This window comes from Mytilus trossulus, chromosome 5 (genome assembly GCF_036588685.1).
Source record: "Mytilus trossulus isolate FHL-02 chromosome 5, PNRI_Mtr1.1.1.hap1, whole genome shotgun sequence".
Taxonomy (NCBI): domain Eukaryota; kingdom Metazoa; phylum Mollusca; class Bivalvia; order Mytilida; family Mytilidae; genus Mytilus; species Mytilus trossulus.
The window spans coordinates 11,525,829-11,543,382 of NC_086377.1; the positions used below are offsets into that span (position 1 = coordinate 11,525,829).

Sequence of the window (17,554 nt, forward strand, 5' to 3'; positions counted from 1 at the left end):
TCTCAAAATATTGTGTCGGATCTGAAATTAAGTTTTCTTTAAAACGAACGGATGTCAATTTGATTCAAAATTCAACATTCAACATTCAACATTTAACATTCAAATTTTCTTTTGGTAGCATTCATTTTCAACATTCAATCGTCGATTTCAACATTCACACTATGTTTTTTTATTAAACGTTTTTTTTTTTAATTTATTTGGGTTTTTTTTAATTTTCATTTTAAACAAATGGTTTTCAACATTCCAACGTTCAATTTTTAGCATTCATTCAACATTCAACATTCGTTTTCAAAATTCACTATTCGTTTTCAATATACAACATTCGTTTTCAATATTCGCGATTTTCATTAATCCACGTTCGTTTTTAAAACTCAATTTGTGTTTTCAACATTGAACATTCTATTTTAAAAATTCAACATTCGTTTTCAACAGTCAACATCCGTTTTCAACATTCAACATTCTATTTCAACATTCCACATTCGTTTTTAACATTCGATTTCAACATTCCACATTCGTTTTTAACATTCGATTTCAACATTCCACATTCGTTTTTAACATTCGATTTCAACATTCCACATTCGTTTTTAACATTCGATTTCAACATTCAAACTTCGATAACAATAATCAACATTCAATTTCGACATTCCATTTTCAGCATTCAACTTTCAACTATCGTTTTCAACATTCGATTTTCAACATTCAATATCCGTTTTCAACATTCGACATTTGTTTTCAACATTCGACATTCGTTTTCGACATTCAACATTCGTTTTCAAAATTCAACATTCGTTTTCAAAATTCAACATTCGTTTCGAACATTTGATTTTTAACATTCAATATTTATTTTCGATATTCAACATTCGTTTTCAACATTCAATATTCGTTTTCGATATTCAACATTCGTTTTCAGCATTCAACACTATTTACAAACATTCAATATTCGTTTACAATGATTATTATTCGTTTACAATATTCAATATTCGTTAAGAATATTCAATATTCGTTAAGAATATTCAATATTCGTTTACAATATTCAACATTCGATTCTCAGCTTTTGATTTTCAATAATCAACATTCGTTTTCAATATGTAACATTCGTTTTTATGCAACATTCGTTGCCAACATTCACCATGCAATATTCGTTTTCAATACTCAACTTTCGTTTTCAATATTCGATCTTTAACAATCAATATTCAACATACGTTTTCAACATACAAAATTCAATGTTCAAAATGAATTGTCAAATGTTGAAAACTAATGTCAAATGATGAAAACGAATGTTGAATGTTGAATGTTGAAATTGAATGTTGAAAGTCGATTTTTTGAATGTTAAAAAATTAATGCTATAAATATTTTTTTTTAATGTTGAATGTTAAATATTAAATATTGAACCTACTTGACATCCGTTTAACAAAAATTTTTGTTATTAATAAGTATAATTCAATTCAAATATGTTTTGTACAACAAAAATCAGAATTAAAAAATTGTACAAACATACGCCAAAGTTTTTAAATTAGCTATATTTAAAATATTTTTGTTTTCGCCTTGTTCACATCGACATCGAGGCGTTTCAAAATACAAAATGCATACCTCATAAAAAAGAAACAGTTACTTTTGTAAAATATATAATACAATATTGATACAGCATAAACGTTTGTACAAATAAACAGTTCGATGAATTGCATAAAATCAACAGGGTCAAACATATTAGAGGTCTGCATCTATCCTCAACACATTGACAATCATCAAAGGCTATAGATAAAGTTACATGACCTCACATTCACGTTCTCATTATATATAAAAATGTTTCATACACTATTTATTACAATCACCTATTCACCATTCATATATACAAACACGTACATACAATGTACATTGAATGGATTGATAGTTTCATAAAGAAAGTTTCGCAATGACATAGTTTGAGTTTGGGAAATTTCCATTTACCAACGCGATGTCGGGGGAACAGGTCAATTTTCTCAAATGATTAATGATATTACAACATACTCATATCAGATCTTGATCGAAGTGATGACTTTAAAATATACAAGGCTTAAACGAAAATAGAGTTAGAAAATTACTAATCTGAGCCAACATGTTCTTCTCGTTAGAAAGTCTGCTTTCGAGCAGAAAGCAAGGATTCCATGCTAAAATTCTGTAATCATGGCGAAGGTACACGAGCACAATTTCCAACATAAACCAACCGAATGTAACATGTCAACTGACCGGTAGACTTTTAAATCTTTTATTTCGTTTAGCCACTTCGATCTAGTTATCTTTAATTAGACTTGTAAGTACACGGGAACGTTTTCACTCCCATCAATTTCATGTAATTTCAAACTCATGTGAATCTCTCTCAAACGAGCTTATACATAAACTCACTTGAAATCAAATCATGTGAATTTAACATCAATCTAATATGAAACTTACGTGAAATTTACACGAAGAACAAATGATTTTTTTTTCACATGAAATTGACGTGAATTTGTTTAAAATCATGAAAAAAACTCGCTTTAAAAAAAAATTAACATAAAATTCATATGAAAAATGTCATGCAAGACTCATATGAATCACAATGTGAGTTCGAAGTATAAGTTGGTGTGAGGTGAAGTTCAAGGGGACATTTTTAAAATCCAAATGAGCAAATGAGATATTTTTGATGTGTTCCATATATTTTGACTTGGTTAGTCAATTAAGAAAATCAACCGTTTACACTTTTAAAATGGCGACCAAAGGAAATAACACTAACTCAAATTACGTCATATCAAAATCAATCGATCACACTCCTTCAATTAAACGCTTAGCTTGTTCTAACATTACAAAGATCACAGTCATCTTTCTTTGGTATGCCTCCTTCGACACTTGATCCTCTACCTGCTAACTGTACATCGGAGTACATCGTCGCACCCGGAAGTAAGCTCATTGCCATCAGATCTATAGGCTCTGTATAGAATATTTCTATCACAGCGTTCAATGTCACTAGAACTTTCTGCACACCGTCTAACGTTGTCAGTTGCAGGAAAGGATTACTGTAAGCGTTTAACTGAACTAGATTCTTGTCACAGAACTGATCTGATTCAGATCCGGGCTTTGTTAACACGATTGTGACGTAATGAACAACATTGTTATAGCAATAAAAGTCGGCAAAGTACATTTTCACACTTTCATTCAACAGCAATGTAGATCGAACATACAACCGTCGAGTGCCAAAAATTGAAGTTTTTGGTGGCTTTAGAGTTGAAGGCAGTAAGAGTGCGCTAAAGAAAATACCTTCAATGTTTTCATTTACAATAGAATACCGATCGCCATTATTATCCTTAAGGTTGGGATACATAATACCATCATTATCGTTCATCATGATAGCATCAAAATATTTTATTGATTTGTTCCTGTAGAAATAAGGAATGGCAGCTACTCGTTGTTCACGGCGATGTACAAACTCAATGGCTTTCAACCTCATTTCATTCAGTTCTTGTTTTGTAAAATCTGTTGGTAAATATACAAAAAAGCCTTATTTACATTTTGTATATTCAATCAATTATTGTCTGCTCATCAGTAGTTCTTCTATATTATTGAAAAAATTCCAAAAGAAGAGGCAAACGTTCAATTAAGAAAGACTCGTAACTATTCTATAGAGGGATTCAACTGCTTCATCAGGGAATACATGTTTGTCAACAGGGGAGAATGAGGAAATCGTGCCCCCTTTCCCAAATCATTACACACAATTACATTCAAAGCCTTACACCACCTACATTAATTCAATAACTTCATTTGATTGTACACTGCAATACTTACAAATACTTGTAACTTTTTCCTTGGTAACCTGAACTAGACCGTGTGGACGAAGATCCTCAGGTAAACACACTGCATTGTTGTTATCGTCCATCATAGAACCCACGTCTAACCAATGGGAATTACTGTTGTAGGAAGAGTAAAGTACGATACATCTGAAATATAATTGATCATTTCCTTCTTTATTAATAAGAAAAATCACAAAAGTACTGAACTCCCAGGAAAGTTTTAAATAAAAAGTTCCTAATCAAATTGCAAAATCAAAAGCTCAAACATATCACACGAACGGATAACAACTGTCATATTCCTGACTTGGTATATATATAGGCATTATAACATTTTAATATGTATTTATCAAGTGTATAACCCAATACACTTGATAGAAAGCAATACATTGACACATGATGTTGACATGGTTAGACAAGCAGAGGGCCTCTTCAATTCATTTAACATATAAAAAATATTTCCTCGGGTACAGGTTTTGATTTAGGGATGTTGTGAAAGTTGATTCTTAGATTTTGCCATTTTTAGAGATGATAGATTCTCGTGCTCGTGGTTTGCATGGGGATTAAATTAGTCCTAGGAGGTAGTATATTCACAACGTAAAGAATGCGAAGAAGATGGCAATGTTTTGTGATTATGAACTCTGCTTTATATCATACTGACGACTTTAACGTGCTTAAGGAAAAGGAAAAGACCGGAAGTACGTCAATCGTTTTGGACACATCTTTCTGACCATATTATTCCAAAAAGTTGCCTGTGTGTCGAATGAGCAGCAGATATGGAGATATATATCCTGGTCAGTATAGATCTCAATATCTCAAATTACAAACCACCATGGAAAACTACTTATATCCTTTATGTAAACATCTATTGAGATAACCGGTTTTAAAGCAACCAATTCACTTAAACATGCCCTGTACATGCAGTTATAAAAACAGTAAGAACAAAAATACCGAGATAATTCAAAAAGTTATGTCCATTAAGCCTGACGAAATCAAACACTCGATCATTTCTACTATAACAACCACAATTGAACCATATAGTTGTTGATAACTATGTATAATAACCTGTATTCCTTTCCAGGCTGTAGAGTGAATGGTATACTCTTAAAACTCCAATTTCCCTGAGTAAATATCAAATACAGCTGGTGATTCTGCATGTGTTGTAATAAAATAAGTTTTTGTGTATATTGGTCCTCTTCGTGGCTAGACGGAGTCTTTACCCAGTATCGGGATCCGTGTTTGTGAGATACCTGAACATCAGGTCCGTTCTAAAATGTAAAGATAAGACATGATATTTACACATGTAGATGATGGGTTTCAAAAAAAGACAACAGTAGCATACCGCTGTTCGAAAGTCATTAATTGATTGTGGGAAAACAAATTCGGGTTGCAAACTAAAACTGATTATAACCAATAAAAGTTTCCCTTTAAAGACCATGTTTAGGATTAATTAGAAATGTTGCTTATCCTTGATAGCAAAGAAAGGAATACCGATATATTATATAAAAAAACAGTCTATCCAACATTGCATGCATTTTTTAGGCAAATTCATATGTTTTTCCATTTACGTATAGTAAATGCATTTTTACTCGGACAAAGGCTTAATTACGACATCTTCAAGTACGACATTGAAATGAATATTCAAAAAGCTGACTTTCCTATCAAATTGTCCTTATAATTTAATATTTGGATTGTAACAAATCAGAATTCCATTGACACGTGGAGCAAATAGTGTTAACAACCTTCTTTCTACCACATGGCGCTGACATCAATTACCCACCGAAAGTCAATCCTCGGATAACTTGCACTCGGAACTTCTCCGATCGCATTCTTCAGCAAATTAATCTTAGGTCTTTCCTATTGGTAAAGGGGTGAATAAACAAAGACAACAGTAGTATACCGCTGTTCAATGATAAATCGATTGAGGGAGAACAAATCCACACTACAAACTAATTATCTTATTGGGTTCAAATTAGCGACGTCTCTACTGTTTTAAACGGTGACAACTCCAAGTTTTAAGATAACCGCAATTGTCAACTGGTATGATCTTTCTTAAAAAATTTAAACAAAGCCGTCGTTTTCTACTATAATCGCCCGTCTTGGTAGGGATCTTTTGGGGTACATTTAGAAATACTGTAGACACTTATAAGTTGATTGTTAATAAGTTGTTCAACTTTACCAGTAACATGACAGTGAGAGTAGTTTTCTTATTTTAAAGAAGGTCTTTTGCGGTTTAAAAACGGATATGACTAACACAGGCCCTTGTCCAAGTGGTTTTAAAAATACTCGGTGTATTAACGAAATTGAAGGTCAAATTAAGTTACAGATACGCGATATTATTTAAATGTGATTCAAATCCAAACACATTTAGTTTTACAAAAATATTAGAATCGCAAAGTTAACTAATTTGGAAGCAATGAAATATAAAGAATAGAGATGTGAGATCACCAACAAGAACAATCGGGGCTCTCACACTGTCGCTCACCACAGATAGTTGGGTTACTATTTTGACTATTCTAAAAATATTTACCAGTTGGTTGCGTCTCTGTAATCTTGATCAATACACAATCAACATGGGCAAATAACAACCTTCTCTTAAGCAGTAAATTCATATTGGATTAATGTTAATTAATTTGACTATTATGAGAAAAGGCTTTATAATAACACATTTAAACGTTTAATTTAAACCCTATAGTGTGTTAATTTCAAAGACTCTTTATTTTTTTTGATTGAATGATAATTGCCATACATGTGGCAGTATCTTTTAAGATGATTTTTTGTCATTTTACTAGGCAATTTTCATTTCTAGTTTCGTTTTTTTCCCAACAGAGTCCTTTATTAAAAAACTAAACTTCTACAATTAATTCAGAATTTACGTCCTTCCCTTTGAACCTATAATTCCTAAATAATCACACATGTATTCTTGCTATATGTATAGAATTCTGTCTCTCTCTGTTTTACTCTACGCCATTATTTTACAAATTTGACATCCCCATTTCTGACAGGAGAATAGGGAATCCGTGAATATCACGTACGATTTCACAACACCAAAGACTTAAGGTTGTATGGGAGTCTAAAATAAAAATGATAGAATTTGTTCATACTTTGTCAAAATGTAGTATCTATTGATACATGTTCAAAAATGTCATAAAAATGATAGGTCACCGCGCATTTTCTCAAGCTACAGGTTGTGACAAAATGACAAATTTTGTATACAGGAAAAAACAACATTTTGTGAATAGAAACTAAACAAAATGATAGAATTGTAAAATAAATTAGGAAAAGATTGCTTTCAGACAATGCTTTGAGAATATCAAAAGAAAAGATAGGGTCACCGTACGTTTTTTTCGGCTAAGAGACAAAATAGGAAAATAACTATTTCTATATGAGCGTCACTGATGAGTCTTATGTAGACGAAACGCGCGTATGGCGTACTAAATTATAATCCTGGTACCTTTGATAACTATCATGTAGAGTCCTTCAGAAAATGCACTGTTTTAGAGTTACCTCCCCTTAAAATTGCCAATTTGAAAATATTAAAAAAAATATAAAAAATAATCTACACTTGTAAAAATATTAACATTTCTTAGTTATATTCTTATAAATTGGTTCTTTTAAATGAAAATTCACATTAAATATCTGCATTCCTGCATCAAATTTTACTAACTTGATAGAATATTTGGACCTTACATTCTCTGTTTTTTACAATCCAAGATGGCGAAAGACACCCATACCACCTTAAACAGTTTTAATCTCGGACTTTTCACTGGTCTTTATCTATTTGGTTCTTACAGACCCGCTTCTTGTAAGGAATAGAACAAGACGTTCTAGAAAAATATTTTTTTCACCCTACCTGTCTTCATCTGAAACTTAGTTACCAATTATCCTGGAATATGAATAGACGATTCGATTTGGAACAGCATTCGATTCTATTAATGGCCACGCTCCTCTTCTGAACTACTAGTAGCAGCCAAATTGTATTAGTATCAAAATGAGTCCATAATGTTAATAATGATAAAACATGCAACAAATATATACGTTAGATTCTTTTTTATTCGAGGGAAACCAATATTCGTGAATTTAGTGGGTTTGTTTTTCGTTGGATTCAAATCTTCTTTCATTTTTATGGATTTGTTTTACTTATAATTTCATATTCATTTATTTCGTTGTAAATGTGAACAATGAATTTAGCAACTGAACTAAATCACATATTCATGCAGAAACATTGGGTTATTTTCGCGGTTGTAAAATTTCGCGATTTTCATAGAATAAGGTTAACGAAATATTTTGGCGGACTCAAAACTTTTATCAATACCTCTACATGTACACTTTAAGGAGATTGTTTTCTATCAGCGCAAATAAGCGATAATTTACACCCCGCGAAAATAACCAGCTATACAGTCAATGTTACCACAATTCATGAAAACTGGAACCCGCGAATATAAACGAATCCTAAGTATATAATGATCTATCTTTTATATAAAACAATAAGATTCATTATTATCTGGAATTTGGTCAAACTGCCTCGCAAACTTTGTACAAATAGGTGCTACTGGAATCTAGAAAAAGTTGAATACAAAAATGAAGATGTGGTATGATTGCCTATGAGACATCTCTCCATAAGAGACCAAATAACACAGAAATTAATGTATAAAATAAAATACAATGTAACAATATTGAAAGTTAATTAGACTTCCAAAACAAAGCTATGATTTCTAAAATTAGCTAGAAATGAATACAAAAAGTTTGTTTGCATTTTTAACCAAGTTCTTTGAAATATTATTCGATTATTACTGTAAAAATATCCTGCACATTTTCAAACTGGTACTGAATATAGTCAAAAAAAGATATTCGTCTGTATTATTATAGTAACAGGGAAATTGAAAATAAGTTTAGTTTGATATTATTACTCAATTTATTTCACTTGACTGGGCGGAGTTTAACCGTTTCGCTCATAATAAACCATTCCATCTTTAGATAGGTGTTTTAGGATAAACTCATCAATAAAGTGTCCAGTCATTCTTTTGTAAATTCCTTTGATGGCACTGATTGGTGATTAGAAATCAGTAATAATTATAACGGCAATCATCCTAATCACACACATCTTTAAATAGACTGACATTATGCAAATCAAAACGTAAACTGCGCCCGATCAGTTTAAATGACATTGGTAATAACACAGAGGAAGACAAACTATTGTTGTAATTTTGGCAAAACGTTTTTTTTCTCCTGCACAGAGCAAAATAGAAAATAATGTTTATGATCTTACCTCGTTTTTCAAATCAAACAATACATCAGCACATCTGTCTCCTACACTTCTGTCTAACCTGACAGTAGCTGGTTCTAAAGTCAAACAGGGAATATTAACAGTGTCAAAATAAAATGAGGAAACTAACATTAGGGTCTGCATTTTGTACAATTAACGGGGGCTAGTTCTACAGAATATCAACAGTGAATATTGCCAGTGTCAAAATAACATAATGATATTAACATTAGGACTAGCATTGGGTGTACTAAACATGCTAAACGGGTGATGGTTCTAAAATCAAACAAAAGTGGATATTATCAGTGTCAAAATAACATAAGGATATTAACATTAAGACCTGCATTGGGTGAACTAAACGGTTTCTACAGTCAAACAACTGTTCACAATGTTAAATTAAAATGATGATACTGATAGGAGGACCTAAATGTTGTTTACAACATAGAGAAATTATGTTTACAATAAAACAAAAAAAGGAAAAAAGAAAAGGAAATGAATAGAAATTGGCAAACCAAATAAAGATTTCAGAAAAGTGGCTAATATATTGGAAGAATAAAATATGAAAATCATCTCATCCAGACCCATGTGTGCTCAAAGCCGAATATTTGAAAGTCAATGATGTATAAAACCCGAAACAATTAAAGAGTAAACAAAGAGTATAAGACAAAAAATAGCAAAATTCATCTGGTCAATTTTGCCTAATGAATTTGTAACCTTACTTTCTTTATCATTCTATCAGTTTAAACTAGTGTTGTCAAATCTTACACTTTTGACTAACCGGTTACTCGGATAATCGTTCGACCGATTAACCGGTTAACCGGTACTTTAAGTTGGTTTTTGAAAGACGGATCAATGGTACCCTACACATAGATATAAGTTGTGGTATGAGTGTCAAAATGACAACCTTTCATCCAAGTCATAAATTTACGCTTTTAGAATGGAATTTGTTGTTTGGTATCATTTAAAGCTTGTCTGTTAGGATTCCTTGTCGAAGTTTGACTTTTTATTATCAATTACACCGTATTAACTATTATAGAGTTTGTACCAACTTCAGATTGAAAAATAAAAAAAAACTTCTTGATCTCGTAGAATTGAATATGTCTAACACCGATTATTCTTTCCTTTTCTCTTGTTTTTCCGAAAATAATGTGGAGTGTTTCAATTTGAAATAAATGATTATAAAAAGAAGATGTGGCATGATTGCCAAAGAGACAATTATTCACAAGAGATCAAAATGATACAGACATTAACAACAATAGGTCACCGTACGACCTGTTTCTATGCTTTGTTTGCTTGTTTCTTTAAGCATGTTACTCGTACTATCACCTATACATTGAGTACATTCACGTTGGTTTGCATTTCACAAGTTTTGAGTTAGTATTTCGTTTAAGTTAAGACTAAGTCTTGCACTACGGAGGTTGCACATTTAGATGTAGGTGTACACAATATTAGATCAACAATGAAATAATGAATTAATTAGTAAAATTTAATCGCATTACTGATTTTAAGTTACTGTTAAAAAAACATGTATACTAATTATGTTTCTTTAAGATCTTGACCGAGCTCTAACTAATTTAATGTTTATAGGATTAACAATAGCAATCAATATACTGGACAATTCATCTGTCAAATTAATTACCACGATGACAATTTTTAAATAAAACATAACTATTTGATGATTTCAAGATAAATTTATATCAAATCTGCCAAAATTGAAAAAAGTCCGGTTAACCGGTTATCGTTTTTGGTATTCGGTATTCGGTCGTTCGACCGGTTAACCGGTTAACCGGTTAACCGTTGACAACACTAGTTTAAACACGACCAACACCTTCTAAATTGGAATTGTCTGAAGCACTTTTCTTGACTTACCTTTTAAAGAACTCAGCAAGCAGAATATTTAAAACTGTGTATGAGAACCAAAGCAGTTGATGATCTTCGACCGAAAGGATCTCAACAAAATTAGCTAAATTTATCTAACGTCATCTTTGCATGAAGAATTTGAAATCTTACGTTCTTTATAATTCTTGAATTCATAATCAGACAAAGGCAATAGACTAAGAAATCTGTTTTTATGATGGAACGCTTATAAGTATGACTAAAGAGTCAGTATTTTTCATAATAGAACTTACCAAAGAGTATGTTGTCATGGCGGAACCCATAATACGAGTATAACTAAGAATTCGGACTATATAACAAGATTTCAACTATTAAGAGAAACCCCTACATATATTTTGATGTCCGTTATATATCTTACCATCTGTATCTGTAGATTCTGTCTCTTTTTCTGAAAAGCACAAATGGATACAAAAATTAAAATACAATTGTAAAATAAAATGAATCGTCTGGGCATTGATTATTCCTTGTTGATGTATTGACAGTTTTCAGTAAAACTTTTCACAACGAGACAATGCAGATTATTTAGTTACTGACCTTTAACTGAACTAAATGGATAACTATGGAAATAAGATTTATATCAAGAGACCATTGCAAAACTGATATGTACACAGTGTTAATGCTAATTTACAAAAATTGGACAAGAAGTCTAGGATGTATAACAACATAATAAAAGATAAAATTTCGAATCAACTACTATTCTCATGCAAAATAAAGGCAGAAGTAATATACCGCTGTTCTTAAATCTACGGACAAAAAACAAAATTGGGGTAACAAACAAAAACTGAAGGAAACGCATTATATATAAGAACAACGACACAACATTGAAATGCAACACACACACAGAAACGGACTAAGCATTAGACAAAATCCGATGAGAATAACAAACATAATATCAAAACCAAATACATGAATTTGGGATAGAAAAGTACCGTGACACGTCTGTAAAGTAATGTGAATTCACACTCAAATAAAAGAAAAAACAAACGACACAACGGAAACACAACGTTAAAATGTTACATACACAGAAACGAACTATGATATAGCAATGGCCATTTTCCTGACTTGGTACAGGACATTTTCAAAGATAAAAATGGTGGATTGAACCTGGTTTTGTGGCATGTAACGTTCATTTTGATTGGATAACGTCACTTTTGTTTACATGGCATCAATTGACAATTGATGCTATGTGATGTACGGCCACGCGCAAGCGCAGACGGCATATGGAAGATTTTAATTACATTTTTTAACATTGTTTTCTGTCAGTTTAATTAGAATGGAGATAACTATTTTGTATTTTAAGCTCCGACTGCATCAATTGGGAATTTGATGGTCGCAAATACCCGTTTACTGTCTCCAGTAAACTTAATTTGCGACCATCAAATCCCTAATTGATGCCGTCGGAGCTTAAAATACAAAATAGTTATCTCCTTTAAAGTATACGGGTTTGAATTACACATGCTAGAAAGCACCAATTTTTCTGCGAACTATGTTGTGTCTTGTCTACAGAATAATTGCACACACCTTCTTTAACAATATCCAGTGTCCCCTCAGCCACCACTGTGTAATAAGCCTGTACTCCTTCTCCAAACTTCTGTAGTCCCAGTATTGTCATGGTAACAGGCCCAGAGTCCGGGGCAGTCTTGATTTCTAGGAAGACCTCTTTGTCATACTTTGGCAGGTCGATCAGCTGATGGTGAACGACATTGTTATCTGTGACAGAGACTATGTAGAATATGGCTTCTACGTTGTTTGTGAAAGATAATGGCCAAGTACTAAAATCCTGTAGATCTTGACCCTAAAGGAAACATTCAATTAGTTAGTGTCAAGCCAATCTGCGTAATAAACCTATGTTGTCATATCTTGCAAGCAAGGCTTTGACACATGATCTGTAAGGAATTAGACATAACATCGCTGATTTACCACCTGATGAGTTTATTTACAAACACTGGTCGATGCTACTGCTGGCGGAGTTTTAACTCCGCGAAGCTATCACCAGCCCAGTTGTCAGCACTATAATTAATATGGTCATTTACTGTTTACAAAACTTTTGATTTTTGAAATACTAAGGCTGTTTTACCTCATGACTAGATTACCTTAGCTGTATCTGGCAAAACTTTTAGGAATGTTGGTCCTCAATGCTCTTACTGCAACTTCGTACTTTATTTGGCTTTTAAACATTTTGGGATTCGAGCGTCACTGATGAGTGTTTTGTAGACGAAACGCGCGTCTAGTTTTTAACTCTTCATACTAAATGGTGTGCTTGTCATTATTCGTTGGCAACTGAAGTTAAAAGTTTTTCTTTTTATGAACAGAAGAAGAAGTCGGCAAGAAAAGCACAATTGGTGTCCATGTGAATGCAGAATAATTGATGAAAAACAAGTCATCCGTATGTACAAAAAAAATGATAACATTTTATAAATTGCATGCGTCCGTGGCGCTTTTCTGATTTTAGATACACCAGGAATGCAAAAACCCGAATATTTGAAAACGTTTAATAACAATAACATTTATAAATATATAAACGGGCAATTTTAAATAGTTTGTTATAAATCATATCATTACCGAAATTGTAATTACTTAGCTGGTGATACCTTTCGGGAACTGATATTCCAACAGCAGAATCATCAACTTGGTGCTGTTAGAAATGCGTATGGACTGCCCAGCTTGTCTGGCAAAGCAGCCGTCGGACGTTAGAGTAATCTCGGACTAATTATAATGTGCATGCATCTGAGGCACTTTTCTGGATTAACATTCACCAGGAACGATCAAAGTCGAATATGTGATGACCAAGGATGAGTTGTCAAACATGAAAAAGGGCCAGGCATCTTGTTAGTTTCAGGGAATTTTGTTAATAAATCAGAGTGCTCTTTTTTACAGAGTCATTAGTTTTAAAACTATTATAACTGAAGATTGTGTTGGTAATTTATGTCAGAACATCCAAATCGCACTGGAAGTAGGATATGTGGTTCCACAATAACTCCGAAGCCCTACTTTAATTGATGTTAATAATTTTGAAAGATGTTTCCTGTTACATTTAGAGGACCCAGCAATAGAACGATGTTTTTTCAGGACACTTATGTCATTTAGGTTTTAAACACACTGAAGGAAATTCTCATTTTTCACGTTTGTTCGAAATTTCAAAGGAACACCCAACAGATATATTCCAGATTTCATATTTCAAAAGTGTCGTGGGGTAGATGTTGAGCTTCCAAACTAATTGCCATTGCATAATTCCATTGTTTATGTAATCTAAGTAGTCTTCACACATGTTGTTTGGATCTTTATCTGAGGGGAGAACAACGTATTCGTCATAGACGTAGGACATATGCTTGGCATTTGGTGTGTCTAGATATTGAAGAAGTATTTGTGTCCAAAGACCTATTCAGTTTTATGAGTATATTAATCTCCTTTCCCGCGTTTAGCCTATTGCCTAATATAGCCCTACACTGAGATCTGCCATCAGTATTTTAAAATTGTGTTTCCCACTGATTAATTTAGGTTGACGATATTTTGGAACATACATTCGCAGGAGCTATGTTATTGAAAATGATCAGGTCACCAATAATAAAACGGCCAAGCCTGGAAATACATGACTGGTAAATAACACAGGTGCATCAGGAGGAGTACACTTGAAGAAGGCAATATTAACATAAAATATTAGTCACAATTGGTTTTTGATATAGTATTAGAAATTGCAAATACAGATGGATCTTTATCGAAGAGAGGCATTCTCGAGTTAACTGATAAATGATGAAGGATCTTGCACACATTTACGGCATCCAAACTTACATTGTAAAAGGAAAATTTTCTGCCATCAGTATTTTAAAATTGTGTTTCCCACTGATTAATTTAGGTTGACGATATTTTGGAACATACATTCGAAGGAGCTATGTTATTGAAAATGATCAGGTCACCAATAATAAAACGGCCAAGCCTGGAAATACATGACTGGTAAATAACACAGGTGCATCAGGAGGAGTACACTTGAAGAAGGCAATATTAACATAAAATATTAGTCACAATTGGTTTTTGATATAGTATTAGAAATTGCAAATACAGATGGATCTTTATCGAAGAGAGGCATTCTCGAGTTAACTGATAAATGATGAAGGATCTTGCACACATTTACGGCATCCAAACTTACATTGTAAAAGGAAAATTTTAGATCATTTTTTTCTGTTTCAACTTTTCTTATGCGAAATGAGCTTCAAGGAAACAATTGATAGCATACAATTTAGTATCAATTTAATTATTGAAACATTTTGTGTCGTATCCAGTAATCTTCATTTGTCTGCTGAGAGGTGTAGTAATCTTTTTATGTTAGCACATACATTCATTTACTTTTCCCTTCTTTTCGCCGACATAAATAAATTCGAAATGACTTTTACACTCTAATCCATAGACGAGATTTGTTAATTTACAATTCCGATCAGCTTTGCTCTTAGAATAGCAAGACTCTTAAATTTAATCGCAACTAAAATGAGTATCTGTTATTATAATTTAACATGTATTGCATTTTTTTGGTTTTACAGTAAAAACAAGATCATGTTGTTCGGAGTTGTTATGGTCCAAAATGTACTGTGGTAGAATAAATGAGGCGCCTGTAATTGCAGAAGATACCGTGGCCATGATGATATCTGTGTCTGACCTAGTCAAACCAGGAGAGATCAAGGCGCAAGGTCGCTTCTAAAACATATTGCAAGTGAGATTTGACTGCATTTAAGCCACAGCAACATTTTCAGTGTAGATATCTGTTTGTTTAAAAGTTTTGTCTTAAGATTTTATCTTTCATCAGTCTGAATGTAGTTTTAAAGCTTTTTAAGATACAGATTAACACAGTTCCTTACTGAGATGACAGGGGATCTTTCTTTTTTTTTTACATTCGTTACACCTTAATATGAATTAAAAAGACAACATCGAATTCATATACAATATTTATATATTGTAAACATGTAACCCACTTTTCACATCGAGCAACAACCTTAAAACTGACCAGAAAATACATTAACTCTGTCTTTATCTTTGAATGCAAACATATTAGAATAACCAGAAACTTTAAGTGTTCTTCAGTCATGTCAGTGGCGACTTTACGACTATAGATAAATAGCACTAATTAATTGCGATAGTTCTATAAAGTTCATTCAGATGCAAAAAAAAATATTATTGTCTAACTGTAAGCAGGCGTCACAGTTAAAGTTCTTGTAATGTCTATTACACAAATAATGTGAAAATTAGCCTTTTAACAGCATTCAAATAGATTATTAAAGAAAAAACAATATCTGTGATATATTCAAAAGATTAGGATTTGAGTCTTTGATTCATTTAGAATTAAACGCCTTTTTAAACTTTATAATTAGAGTTCTACATGATTTTTTTTAAAAGTAAAATGTTTTGCAAATAATTTCATTGCCCCAATAATTGTAATCATCCTATTTGAGTCTTCAAGCAATTTGACAGTTTTACCATACCTGTCCACTGACCCGTGACTGGACGAACTTAAATGATTATGCTATTTCAGTGAGTGAGCGACTATGTCATTTTCATCTAGTTCCCTCTTTTGTTTGTTCAAATCCCCTCTTTTGTTTGTTCAAATGAGTTGTATACATACCTGAATTCCTTGAATATGTAATATGAAGGCCATACTAGCTGGACTGCATGGAGCAAGATTGGCTCCTACCGTCAACTTTAACCAGTAGCTGCAATCATTCACAGAATCTCTGGTTTATAATGGTCTGGTTTAGTGGTTAGTCGGGGCCCGCGTTACGAAAATAAACCAGTGGCACATATAAATCGTCTAAGAGGTAACCGATATACTCCTATAAAAGATAAATATAGAAATTGACCATGAGCAGGGGTTCAAATTATTGTCGGTTCAAGGTCCTGGGCGTGTCTTTTCTATATAGGAGAAAACTTTTCGTTTAAATTACAATAGTCAAGTACCATGACATCAGAGATTAGAAAACAGTCTGTATAACGGTTGTTTCGACTGAATGGCGTACACGGGTACCACGAAATTGCCCTGACCACTTTTCGGCAGGGCAATACAATTATTCGCTGAGTCACGAAAATAAGATCAAAGGACGGAAACATCGAACATATTTAGCGTATATCTGTGTACTAGGTATGATGGATCCAGCGACTCTTTTCACAAAAAAACCCACTTAAAAGTAAAATTGATCGTACTTTTAACTTAATGTGTATGACTTACGAGTATTTTTGCTCTTAAAAGCTTTTTTTTTCTAGCTCCTAAAAAGTATACGTAAGTCTTATACAAATACTGTACGTCGTCGGGTTGTTATTCCAAAGTATATCCCGGATTTTACGAATTCTATTCGTCGCAGCCGAGACAAAAGCTCTGAACGAACATGGTAATAATCCGGAAAAATTAGAAGAAAAAACTATTAATTTTTCCTCAGCACTTATTTAAGAAAATCCAGAAGCTTCTGATTTTGATTTAAAAAAAATCACTAGCATTTATACATTGCATTAGTAAGGAGTGTCCAATTGAACCAGGATCGACTGAACTTTAATAACGACGCCGACGGGAATGTAGTATCACAATTTCTTGCTTCCTCGACTTTTCTTGCGATCTTCGGGG

General features: G+C 32.7%; 1 protein-coding gene across 1 annotated transcript; it reads right to left on the minus strand.

Moving 5' to 3' along the window:
• Positions 1-246: 246 nt before the first annotated feature.
• LOC134718518 (uncharacterized) lies at positions 247-16,689 on the minus strand. Its single transcript, XM_063581094.1, has 7 exons — positions 16,565-16,689; positions 12,478-12,751; positions 11,315-11,344; positions 9,067-9,140; positions 4,863-5,065; positions 3,796-3,947; positions 247-3,486 (listed from the first exon to the last, which is right to left on the minus strand). The coding sequence occupies exons 1-7, from the start codon at positions 16,595-16,597 to the stop codon at positions 2,801-2,803; spliced, it is 1,452 nt and encodes a 483-aa protein (XP_063437164.1). The 5' UTR covers positions 16,598-16,689; the 3' UTR covers positions 247-2,800.
• Between the last annotated feature and the right edge of the window lie 865 nt (positions 16,690-17,554).

Excerpts from the sequence above, each read along its gene's own strand:
- LOC134718518 (XM_063581094.1), bottom strand. The coding sequence starts at position 16,597 with ATGGCCTTCATATTACATATTCAAGGAATTCAG. Across the intron at positions 12,752-16,564 it reads TACATATTCAAGGAATTCAG|GGTCAAGATCTACAGGATTT; the intron begins GTATGTATACAA and ends TGTTTCCTTTAG. Across the intron at positions 3,948-4,862 it reads CAGCCTGGAAAGGAATACAG|ATGTATCGTACTTTACTCTT; the intron begins GTTATTATACAT and ends ATTATATTTCAG.